Consider the following 12,658-nt stretch of genomic DNA (forward strand, 5'->3'; position numbering starts at 1 on the left):
AAAGTTAGGTGTACTACACCAGTAGAAGTATAAAGCTTAATCAAAAGGAATAAAATTGACCTAGAAACACTTTTTTATTAGTGGGTGGATTGGGGGGGGGAGGGAGAAACTACTAGTTTTCCTTAAATATGAAACTTTCTATTGTTTCTTTACTAGATGTGTCTCAGTTTCATGGTACTTTAATACCACGATGAACAATATGGGAAGCCTCTTAACTGCTCCCTTCTAGGAGCTTCTCAAAAGTACCGTAACACTCAAATCTAAAATAACAAGTTTACTAAAGTACACTTTTCACTTAAAATAGCAGTTACAGAACCAAAAATAAGTGACACAAGAAACAAGGGCAAAGAACAGAAAAGTCTTTATTATATTAGACAGATCTTCCTGTTGTCACCGTACTGGGAAATTCACTGTAATCTCAGGTAACATTTGGTAGCAAGTAGCTCCCCATACCTCTCAGTACCGCACCCAGGTACAGTATACTCCCGAACAGGTTACAGAAGTGGCCATGCAAAACCATTTTATAAAACGGTTTGGTTCCTAAGAGTGTAACTGAATTCCTGCTCCTTTGTACACATCCCATCCCTTTCATTTCCTTGTTTTATCACAAATCCTCCCCACAGCTAATTGAAAGCATAATCTTAAGAACATCATATTTCTGTTTTCTGGAAAGAAAGGCAGTGAAACCTTCCTTTTAAAATAGTTTGTTTTTTTTTTTTTTTTTTTTTTTCTTTCAATGTTAACTTTTGACCAGCTGAACTTCCACAAACTTGTTGTGTCAGAGTATCTGGACTAGTGCCATCACCTTACTAAAGAAAGAGGCGGCCTTTCCAGACCAACTAGGGGATCCAAAATTGCATTATGACCTCTTTAATAACAAAGTTCTGTCTTTTGTACCGGTGTTGCTGGCTTACAGGAATGCAGGTCACCAGCGGTATTACCTGAAGTGGCTCTGTTCCTTAATCTAAGGAGCATTCTAGAGGCAGTGCTCTGAAGATCTTCTTTCAATGCCTAGTTGAGGATTACGGGCAAGGGTACCCACAAAGCCAAAAGAAATGTGGAGCCTCCTATTTAGGCTGACTGCTATATGATTGTTTTTCTTTTGCACAAATAAATACTGTCACCTAAAACTCTGGTATTTCATATTCAGAATGATTAGTACCACGTGCATTTTATAATGTACTTGAGAATAGGCACAGCACTCTTGCAGGGTACTCCTTTTGCAGTATTAGGTACAAAGTCTCATGATGCATATGTTCCTGTGTCAGTTCTGAGTTAATAAGTAGAGCTGAACAAGAGCATGGTCTCTGTTAGCCAGAGAGAACAAAAAGACAGTAGAAAGAGCTTGCTACATTTTAAAATTGTGGTATGGGTGAAGTGCATGCTTTTACATAAAAATGAAGTAAGAAGAGCATAATTGGGGGGGGGGGAGGCTTGTAATTGACACATTCAATTTAAAAAAATTTCTCTTTCTGAACAGTTCCAAACAAGGCATTGTAAATATTGTGCCAAATTTCACAGGCTACTTTATTCTTAATCTTTTGGCTTTTAATAATATTTGGAAAAAAAGCTGGAGCCAAATACTGGTTTAGATAAGGGAGAGTCTTGTTGTGTAGAGAACTTGTACTTTTCTTGTTCTGAAGGTTTGGGCAGACTATCCCCAACCCAAGCACTGTCCTAAGTAATCTTCCTCTGCTGCCCTGGACCATCCTTGGATGAAACTGTTGGGTTCAGCTGCTGCCACCTGCCCCTGTGCCATTCTGTGTGCTCCAGAGAGGCAGAAGTGGTTGAGAGATGAACAGAGAAAAAAGTAGTTTTACATGTAGTGTTTAGATCTGTTTTAAAAAAGGACTAATTAACATAGTATGTAATGACAGTCACTTGGCAGCTACATTGTCCTTACACTGGAAGGAATTTTTCCAGTGTAGGTCTGCCTAGCCTTAACTGGCACTGTTTTGACAGGCTGCAGCAGCCACTTGGTAGTTACAGAGTCTCAGGGAGACTATTTGAATAGTATCTACAGACAATTTAGAAAATACCAATCTGATAATTCATACTCAGTAAGTAAGTTCGTGGCTTGAAATCCAACCCCTCATGTTTGCATAGCTTTGCCCTCTGGAGAAGGGGAGATTATGAACTGCCCTTTCCTCTGCGTTTCTAGAGCCACCCACTTCTGGTATCTGAGTGTGTGCTGTGTTACTGATCAGCTTACTAGCACTGTTGTCAAGGTCAGGAATGTGCATTTAAGGGATGCTGGTTGTTTCTTTTAGTGTGCTCTTAGGTTTTAGAAGTTTGGGTCATCTTTTGAGCTGGCTGAAGAGCTGCTTAGTGCTGGCTTTGCCCTACAGATAGTTTAAATATTGCAGCCAAGGTCAGATCTCTCCAAAACATTTATCTCTCTGAGGAATAGAATAATTCTCAAACATCTTAATTCAAGGTTGTCGTCAGTGAGAAGCCCTTACTGCACAGAACATTTACCTGTATAAAAACACAGAGGTTGCAATAAACTAGCTTCCAAGTCTAGACTTCTAGAGAAAGAAAGGGAGCTACACTCTTTAGCACAGAAATACTTCTTTAGTTATATATTTTAACTCTTCATCTCAAGTGTTCCAGATAGCAGGCAGGAATCATGCAGAGTGAAGAAAAAGGAGAAGGGACCAGGGTTTTGGGGGATCTTTCATCCGTTTGTTCATAGAACGGAACTATGGCAGCAGCATCTTTGAAAACTAAGACAAGAGTGAGAATTCTTGAAATAGTCCAAGGTAAATTAACCCTTGGAACAAAAGGTTTTGTTTGTGCATTAAGTAAATGAATGCAGGTAAAGTGTTCAGAGACCGAAAAATCCCAATTAGACTATAATATATGCAAGCAAAAAGGAAGAGCAAAGGACCGAATGTGAACTAGAGCTTAAGACCTAAGAACTCTAAAGTTTTATTGATGTGACAACATCTCTGAGGAAAAATAAAGTTAATGAAATTTACATGATGAAAAGCTTCCAAGCTTCCACAGATTTTTCTAAACAAAACACATTCATGAAATCAATGAACCACAGCAATAGTAAGGCCCTACCCATTCAGTGAATTGATTTAAACTTTGAGCAGGAAGGAAGGAGGGTAGTCTTGTTTCAAGTCAGATGGGCTAAGAAACTGAACTGTCAAATTCAACATTATACTTTTACAAAAAAAAAAAAATAAAAAGGAAATGTGGGCACTTGTTCAGATGAGCATTTGAATAGATTGTAGTAGTTTTACACTAAGCCAACCCTTCAAAGGTTAGGAAATAAATGAAGACAGGAATTGGAGTATCTAAGGAATGCTAGATTTGTTACAAAAAAGGACATACCTAACAAATCTGAGAAGCATTTTTGACCATTTGAAAACTTGCAGATGAAACATTATCCCAATTTAAGGCATGAATCTGAGCCTTAACGTTAGCTGGAAAACCATCTCCATCAGTTGAGGTAAGGACTTACGTTCTAGCCAAGTGCTCAGTGTATCTGCATTTTTCAGGCTCACTCGAGTTAGAGCTGAGGCCAATAGAATCTTGATCGGGGTGGGGGCAGCGACAGCTGAAGGAAGAGGCTGCAGCTTTTCCAGTGGATTTTGAAGTTTTGTTTCTGAAATGCTAAATTCCATCGTGGGTTCTTTCATCTCCACCACAGGTGCAAAAACCAGTAATGCTAATTCCAGCAATCCAGATCCTATTTCATATGCAGAAATTAACCCAAAGGCAAGTAATAAAAATGCATACATCATCCCATTCAGTTATTCAGCAGTTTTGTAGACATACCAGAAAAAACTAGCTTTCAATATAAAAATTGTCTATGAAACAGTCTAACTTGACTTTTTTTTCCTCCATGGATCATAATTCCACGTGTGCTGTTGAATCTGTAGAAGAGGAGGAAAAAATAGTGAGGAGCAAGCACTCCATTTGCAGCTGCCTCAGTTGGCAGAACGGTTTGAAACTCAAGAGATAAATCCACACAATTTGTTCTTTCGGAGGTCACTAGTGACTAAAGAACAAGTTGTACCTGTTGTGTATAACTGCACTTTTAAACAAACAACAAAATTAAAATGCCAAGTTCATAAAGCTGCAAGAACAACATGCATATTAACAGAGCTGAAACATCATCTGTGCAATTTCAGCTCTCTAGTCTAAGTTTCAGCATCAAGTTCAGCTATGCCTGCCTCACTAAGCAAGGCCCTTCTGTTCTGTTAAAATACACAGTTTATTTAACAAATTCTCCACCCAAGCCTTTGCATAGCACAGGTGTACAGTGAGCAAGCATGAGGCTTTACCCTGTTCCTCTAAACAGTTGAGAAGAATAACACAAAGGTAGGACAATGGTTAGAAAGATTACCTTGTGTGTGCTTTCCTGTCATCTTGGCTGGTGCTCCTGTTTCCTTTTCTTTCTGGAAGTGACTATAGAGCTGTTTGATTTCTTGATCATAGTCCTGCCATTCTGGAACTATACGCATTGCTGCCTGCAGCTTGGGCTCTTTGGTCATTGGGTTATTACACTACAAACAAAACATGAACTGTTTTGACATTGCAAAACACTTTAAAATTTCTTTACTGAACAGAGGGATGGTTCCCCCTGGTGGAATTAATCTGGTGTTGGTGAAAAATTAATCTATGTCTGTATTTTACCTACAGTACAGTGCAAAGGCTCTTTGCAAACACTAATAATGCCACTGCTCCAGATAGCTTACAGAAAAACAGAGAAGGGAAAGGAAAAAAAAATGAAGTACTAAAAACATTTAAGTAACAGTATAATGAGGCACCTAGATCTGAGGTAGAAAAAGGTCTTTATGGTAGGTTGATAATACTTTATTCCAACATAAGAATGAGTGAGCCATACTGCACTTACTAGATCAATGGTTTTTGCTCTCTTCTTTGAGGAATCATCACACCATGTTTCACACCAAAGCCACTCCTGCGGGAGTGATTTAATGGGCACCTGGTGGATCATGTTGTTAGGCAAATCCTGTATTTAAGAATAAGATTTAATAGCAGTTTTTGTAGTCAGAGGGGGGGGGGGAACATATCTGTCAGCTCTTCCCCCCCCCCCCCCATTGTACTGAGTTTTTGTAACTAAAAAGACAGACACAAGTGTCCAGTTGTATTATGCATTAGACTATACTGGACAAATTGATCGGAGAGTCTGAAGACGTGCAAGAGGCATGTGGTGTTTCCAACCAGCAGTTATATTTGGTGGTATCCACACCTGCTTCACTTGAAGGCAGGGAGTGACAGGACTGTCACTGGCATCTGGCTGTGATAGAAGTTTGGCCAGGAAAAGAGGGGGCCCAAGCTGCCATCTCACCCCAGTAAGGAAAGGATAAAACACACACCTGATCAAGGTTAGACAGACTGTTAGGATCCTGACTAAGACCCTGATATTGTCCTCTGAGTCGGTCTCCAGCTGCTATCTTTCTGAATTTCTTCAGATCCACAACATACAGAGCACTACACGGAGATGATACAATTAGTAATGACGTTTGACTGATGAGTAACTTACTGCAGCCCCAATGAACCCTGAGATTTGATGTGCTAGAACAATCTCGTGGTGGAAATAGCACAAATCATCTAATAGAAGGCAGGGGAGCAGTTCTAAAAACATCACGGCACATACACGTGTAAAATTTTATGCAACAGATCTGTCTTAGCTTTGCTGTCATGCAATCCATGCTGCTATTTGTTATTAACAAATGACAATGCCTGGTTAGTTAACACTTCTCTTTTACAGCTGTAAGAGTTGTAGCATATGGAAGTAATTTCAGTGTCTCTAGTGGGTTCAGATAGACATAGGCAATGGAACCCTGAAAGAATTAAGTGAGCAGAAAGTGGTTTACTGCAGCACTGTGTACTCCAGTTATTTTTCTGTCATTTTTAAGTGGAACCAATGGCTTTTCTGCTCCATTTTGGAAAAAAAAAAAAAAAAAAAAGTTCTTCAGTACCTGATGTGATATTTTCTTCCAGCTAAGTGACTTGCCCAGTATCCTGATTTCCAGAATCTGTAGCCATCCATTTCTCTTCGACTATCACAGAATGGAGTATATCCATAAGGAGCACCCTCTAGATTGAAATCTCTTAATTCCTTTAGATCTGTGCGTACAATCTGAAGGGAAAGGAAATTTTTATTTGTATAAGCCTGCCAAAAGCTATTTTGAAATACTAGTTAGGATTTATAATTCAAACTCTGTAAACAGTTAGAAGAAGAATAGGAGTATCTATTACTCTGCAGTCTTTTGCATAATACAGAAGTAGTACAAAAACCCCTCTGGCACAGAAGTTTCTGATTTGTCCTTCTTCCTCCTCCTCCCCTCAGCCCTGAGTTAGAGCTACTAAAGTGGAGCTCAAGAGAATCAAGATAGAAGTTTGACAGCTGAAGTGCCAAGCTGTTGCTTAACAAGTAGCAAGAATTTTTGCTATAGATTAAGTCTGCTACAGTTCTTTGTTTCCTGTCCTCTTGAAAGTTTGCAAATCCTTCAGGCATGAAGGCTTTTTAATACCTTTCTGACACACAGATGCTATTGCAGTAGTACTACCCTAAAATAATACTGTGGTGGAAACAAACTGCATTAATATTTTTTTTCAATAAACGTAATGCAAAGACTGTCTAAAGAAAGAAAAGCATGGCTAGAAATTTGTCATAGGTGATACTTGAGCACAGGTTGTAATGGTTTTAACTGACGTGAGATCATACTGTCCATATGCAGAATGCCTAAAGCGTTTTATACTTATGTGTTGATAATACATATTTCCATTTTCGTATGTTATAGAAGGAATATTTTTGGCAGTTCCTACTCTGTGCCCATCCTATTTTTTTCAGACTGTTCAGGCAGTAAGCATATACAAAGCCTTAGAGACATTTTCTGCCTTGCCCCAGGGCAAGGCTTCACATGTTAGGGATTTGTCTTCTCATTCCTCTGACAGCCATTCAGATCTGGCCAAGCTAAAAGCAGGGAGGGGAGAAAATATAGCACTGGAACTGGGGAAGTGCAAGGGTAAAACAAGAATCTGTTCAGCTGGAATCACAACAGCGAGTGAATAAGGAAACAGAAAAAAAAAGAGATGGGCCAACAAAACTATGCTTTGTGAACAGGTAGAAGAAAGCGCAGTACTCACTAAAGCCTGTTATAGTTACGTAATCAACTTTCAGTCATGCCTGGGAGTGCTCAATTGCAATTTTTGTAATAATACAGAGATTGTAGTCAAGAACATTCTTAAATGATAAAGTAATTATCTTCTATGTTACCTGGTCAGCATCCACAAACAGGATTTTATCAACAGCTAATGGGAAGAGCACATCTAGAAAGAGGATCTTGTAACCCCAGATGATACGCTGCTTCTCTGTTTGCTGATGAAGCCATCGTGGCCATTTATACTGGACAAGCTCATACTGGAAATTGTACTTCTCTGCCATGTACGGGATGAACTCCTGCAGAGTGAGGGGGGAGGAAAAAAGTAGCTTATCTCAGTTCTTTGTTCCTCTGCAGGAAAAAAAAAGTGCATTACAAGAGAGAAGATAGTTGCCCATAGTAAGGCAGAGAACACTAAAAAAATGAAATACCACAAAGAATAACTACATTACTGTTGCTACTTCAAGCAGAGTAAAACATAACTCTAACTGTACAGTAAGTTATAAATTGTAAAGCCAACTGTTCTAACATACATGTAAATATTTTGGCATCCTTTCCCCATACAAGCCATTTTATAGTGATCCACAAGTCAGTTTAAAAAGAACACATTATTCAAATCATAAAACTTATAGATGAGAGAATTATTATTTAGGAATGTACAAAGCACTACAAGTAAAAATAATAAAATGAGAAAATAATTGGGAGCAATTATTTACTAGAACAACTTGGCCTGCTGTATTGAAGTGATTGAAATTCTCATCTGTAAGGCTTCTTGTGACAGTGGGAGAACAATCACCTGAGGGATGCTGGTAAAATGACTATCAATCAGCAAGGTGGGGAGTGTCTGCTGCAGGGTCTCAGAGGTGACCCGGAAAAATCAGAGTTGCAGCACAGTCCATGTTTGGAGCAACAGGGACACAACCAGTTACTTTCCTTTGTTCTTACTGAATAGGTAAAACTCTCTGAGAAACGCCATTTCCTAAAATTAAATGTGAAAACTTGTAAAATTCCTGACATATGCAGCTTTGACATACGTTCATTTACCTCTGGGCTCTGTTTTGAATCCTGCTGTTCACTGCTTGTTTCGTAAGATATCACAGATAATTTCTAAGTATCTCCAGGGATGTTTATTTAGAGCCTGTTTCACTCTTTTACCATGCACCATTGGTATGTACTGTAGTCAGTCTGAAGACTGCTTCCTTGGAGTTTTTTTTCTCCTCCCATGAAATGCTTCCCACGCCTAGTCTCAGGTCCTGCTTCTCTGGCCTTTCTACTATACTCCTCAAACCTTACATGTTAGATGCAAGTTTGTAGTCCTGAATTTCATCTTAAAATCCACGCTTCAAACATTTTTTACCCTTGTGGCTCACACGATAAAATTCTTTCAAGTATGATTTTCCTACTATGAGCTGTTCTCTCAACTATTTACCCTCAACATGAGTCTACTGTCACCTTGACTGTTATTTCTAGAAGCTTCCCAAGCAGAACCAGCATCTTATAACAACTTAATGCTTTGTCAGAATATAGACAGGTAACTGTACATAAATTTATATAATAGTATGATGTACAAGTTGAAACGTTTTTTGTATTTACTTTTCTTGTGCTACAATATTTTTCTAATTAGTAACAAACCTTGAATGTAGGAGATAAGTAATTCTTCAGAAACCAGAACTTTACAGGAGTCTTAGTATGTTTCAGCACAGACAACATCATTATGCTATCAAAAGAAAGAAAAAAAAGCACTTAAGAAAAAGAGCTACCATGCACTAGAGAAAATGAGCTGCATAACAGATTACTAAGTCTGATAATGTAAAATTATTAAGAATTAACTACATGCAGTACGTATCAGCTTACTGATCTTCATGCAACTTAAACCTATTGTAAATTGCTTAATTCTAACTACAAAGTTATTAAAAAGAATCCATGTAAAAGTTGCAGAATAATTCACTCTTGTTCAGGAAAAGAACCTGAACTTGTAAAAACGTAATTGCATTAGGCTATTTTGTAATGAAAAAAATCTAAGACAGCAATGTACCATCTATTAAACAAAGTATACTTCAAACATGAACACATGAACACAGAGAACAGTTCCTGTATACTGCAGTAGATGCAAAAACTATAGAGAACTTCTGAGCTGTTGGAAAAGCAGGTGTTATATATTCTGCAAATTCTAACTTTTCTCTTGGTGGACAGCAGTGCACAGCTACCATTTGAGACATCTCCCCCTCACCCCAATTATAAAATCTGAACTAACCGGAGGAATCTTTCATAGAGGTGTCCTGAAGCCACAGAGAATATATTTAGTACATCATCTTTATCCTGTTTCACATCTTCATTCTTTTGTCCTCCTGTGAATCCCCTGAAAGGACAAATTTGTTCATATACAGGACAAGATGGTAAGGCCCAGCCATACAAGGAACAGTGCGCTGCTGGTTTAATACAGGATAACTGTGCGGTTTGCCCCCCCCCCCCCCCCCCCCCCAACAAGAGATCTTCCTCAAGCATGGAGGACCCAATGGCTGAGATGCAAATGTCTGTTCAACTGAAAGAACATTGGCTGCAGTGCTGCTTGTGAAGGTGAGCAACATTTCTGACTGCAGTAACACGGGAGGTTAGGGCAGGCAGGCCAGTGCAAAGCAGGAACTCGGTACTGTAGAGAACAAGGGCTTTACAGGTGATGAGGAGATCAACAGTTTTGCAGAATCAGACCTCCAGCTTCCACAGGCTTATGACTGCTGTGAAATAGCACAGACTTAACTATTATGAGAAGATAAAACAGTTTTCCAATTTCAAGAGAGTGCAGGTTATTATTGAACTAATTTTACCATTTGAGAGATTCCCAAAATCCAGACTCATTCTCATTGGTACCGTCACTTAGTAAATCTTCATTCATCATGTCCAGTTTCTTCTGAACCTGTAAATGCATAATGCTGCTTCAGCCAGCGGAACCACAAACTGGGCAAACAGTTATGGAGTGTTGATTTTTACATTGGCTCTATTTGTACCAGTTTATCTGATGTCCAGTTACCTCATATGTAACCAGAGCTGTATGGAGAAACAGTTAAACAGATCATTACTTCACCGACACTTCCAAAATAGATTCTAAAGCTGTTTTCAGACACTAAAGTCTGTTATTCTAGATGGCTAGAATGGTTTTCTAAGATGTATTTAGTGATGATCCTTGATGATAGAGACCAGCAGGAAAAAAAAAAAGCAACAAAACAAAACCCCACATGAACAGCTCACCACCCCCACACATACATATCCCACTTTGTTTCAAAGAGGCATTGCTGGCCACTGAAACTCCACAGCAGATAAGTAGACAGCACAGCAGCACCAGCCAAACAGAACTGGAGGTAAATTGGGAGACTGTCGCATAATTACTCTAACACAAGTAAATCCTGGGAGGAGGTGAGAATCAGATGTGAAACATCAGTTATTAATCACCCTCGTTAAAACTTTTCACCTACACTGTCATCTAATAAGCAGCCCTAAAAGATTAGGTTAATACAAAAAGTGTTTGCTTTTTATATGTATTTTTACCTAGTCTGTATCACAATGAGCTAGAATTTTATCTGTTAAAAATCTGTTTTTGCTCACCTGGTAATATATTTTCTATCAGTAGATAGATTGAATGTTAAACATAGGACATACAAAACTGACAGAAGGTTTGTTTTTTTTAAACAGTCTGACCACAACTGAGCCAGAAAAATTCAAGCATTATTTTTCTCATGCACATACAAAAGAAACAGTAGTTGCATGTCATTCTCTCTCCTGTGCCAGGAAATCAAATTTACAGATACTTTTTTCACCAGAGATGTAATCGAAAGAGTTAGGTGCACTGTCTTTAATCTAAGCTTGTAGGAATGGATTATCAGGCCTTAATGAAAGATTCTTCCTACTACTGGTCAAACAGTCTTTAAAAACAGCTCTTATTTTTAAACTCACCTTCACTTTAATAATTTTGCTCTTGAAGTTGTTGAGAACAACAATAACTTCGTTAGCTTCAGGGGGAGAGTCTGTACCATCGTGGCTGAAAATAAAATTAGACATTCCTTATTTCTTCTTCAAATGCTTTCTTACATGCTATTAAACCTTAACATTGTAAACCATATCTTCAGATATGGAACAAAGAAACAAATAAAATATACTTGAACATATCTACTTGTTTTTATAAAGGAATGAATTTATTTCATCTCATGCAACACAGGAAGAAATGCAATTTGCTGTTCAAGTGACTATCACTGAGCAAGTGAACTGTTAGATTCAACTATTGCAATGCTGCACCCATCTAAGTTTGAAAGTTTCACAACAACAAATCCAAAGTCTTGCATTTATTGTCCTACCTGTAGATTCTGTAGATATCCTCAGACCTGCCCTTTCTGAGTCTTAGAGTCCATGCACCAGGATTAGCTTTTAACTGGAAGTAACCCTGTCAAAGGAAAGGAATAATATGTCAGTTTCCAGAAAATGGAAATGCAGAAAAAAGAAGCTGTAAACTATGTGTATTTTGATCTAGTGCTTTAGATCTGAATAGTTATTCTTAAGCCAGCTGGTTAACGTAACCTTAATGCCTAAAAACATAGCGAACAGGAAAAAGCCAAGAACTTCCATTCAAAATCCTCATTTTTACATAGGAGACAGAAGTATTAAAAGGTCTAGCATTATTGGTTAGATGACAGAAGGTCTTGAGGGAGTCTGGACAGGAACAATGTAATCCCAAAGGTGTTTCTGGAAAAGCATCACACTACTTTGAGGGCTCACCTTCATGAAAGAGTAGAAGTGACTTTCAAAACCCCAGTTGCTAGCTACATAGCAGTCCATGAAAGGGCTTGACTACAAAACAAGACTTTAATTCGTTTTGAAGCTATACAGATTGATGTTTCATCAGGAAATAATAATGGTTTATATGTTACAAGGTAACTCTTGTATGGAACCTAAAAAATTACAGTAAAATTCAAGTATTGTATAGAAGCATTATTGCAGCTTCAGGTTCTAGAGTTTTCTGATTTTCTTCTGTGATTTAGGTTTCTATACCTGCAGAAGATGCAAACGTTTGTAGTGATGCTTCAGAGTGCTACCTGGTTTTCCACTCTTACTGCATATGCATGCAACTGGAAATGTGAACCAGTCTGCTGTAAGGAAAAAAAAAATGCACTGGGCATACTCAGAACACTGTCTCCTAGTCCCTCCAGATTCTTCTCCTGCCCTTTAACACAGCAGACACTGAGCTGAGGAAGATGATGGTCAGATACATGTGCGTGTACAGTGGTACACGTACTTTGGTTTAGCTCATTGGACAAAAACTCCAGGCCTTTCAGATTTACTCTCCAATGTACAGACCATGTGATGACAAACAAAATAATGCTCATCTTCATTTTTATAGATTTAATAGGATATACTTTGTCTAAGAAAGGATGCAGAGAAATAGAAAATGAGTGTACGAATCTAAAATTAAATATTTAGAGGTAGTGGAGATTTTTTCCTAACTTGTTAAACACTTTTAAAGATTT

General features: G+C 38.3%; 1 protein-coding gene across 4 annotated transcripts in view; it reads right to left on the minus strand.

Moving 5' to 3' along the window:
* Positions 1–355: 355 nt before the first annotated feature.
* The window catches only part of UGGT1 (UDP-glucose glycoprotein glucosyltransferase 1), a 52,585-nt gene continuing 40,282 nt past the window's right edge, over positions 356–12,658 (minus strand). For 3 of the 4 annotated variants that reach the window (XM_062582461.1, XM_062582460.1, XM_062582459.1), the window contains 11 exons: positions 11,492–11,577; positions 11,094–11,178; positions 9,971–10,059; positions 9,400–9,504; positions 8,778–8,862; positions 7,262–7,444; positions 5,961–6,121; positions 5,355–5,469; positions 4,871–4,987; positions 4,361–4,520; positions 356–3,887 (listed from right to left, as the gene is read on the minus strand). In XM_062582461.1, coding sequence (XP_062438445.1) covers positions 3,862–3,887; positions 4,361–4,520; positions 4,871–4,987; positions 5,355–5,469; positions 5,961–6,121; positions 7,262–7,444; positions 8,778–8,862; positions 9,400–9,504; positions 9,971–10,059; positions 11,094–11,178; positions 11,492–11,577 — 1,212 coding nt within the window. In that variant the 3' untranslated portion in view covers positions 356–3,861. Of the gene's footprint in view, positions 3,888–4,360; positions 4,521–4,870; positions 4,988–5,354; positions 5,470–5,960; positions 6,122–7,261; positions 7,497–8,777; positions 8,863–9,399; positions 9,505–9,970; positions 10,060–11,093; positions 11,179–11,491; positions 11,578–12,658 lie in introns of those variants that run through there. The other variant, XM_062582462.1, reaches the window with a different exon arrangement.

The sequence above is a fragment of the Rhea pennata genome, chromosome 9 (genome assembly GCF_028389875.1).
Source record: "Rhea pennata isolate bPtePen1 chromosome 9, bPtePen1.pri, whole genome shotgun sequence".
Classification (NCBI taxonomy): Eukaryota; Metazoa; Chordata; class Aves; order Rheiformes; family Rheidae; genus Rhea; species Rhea pennata.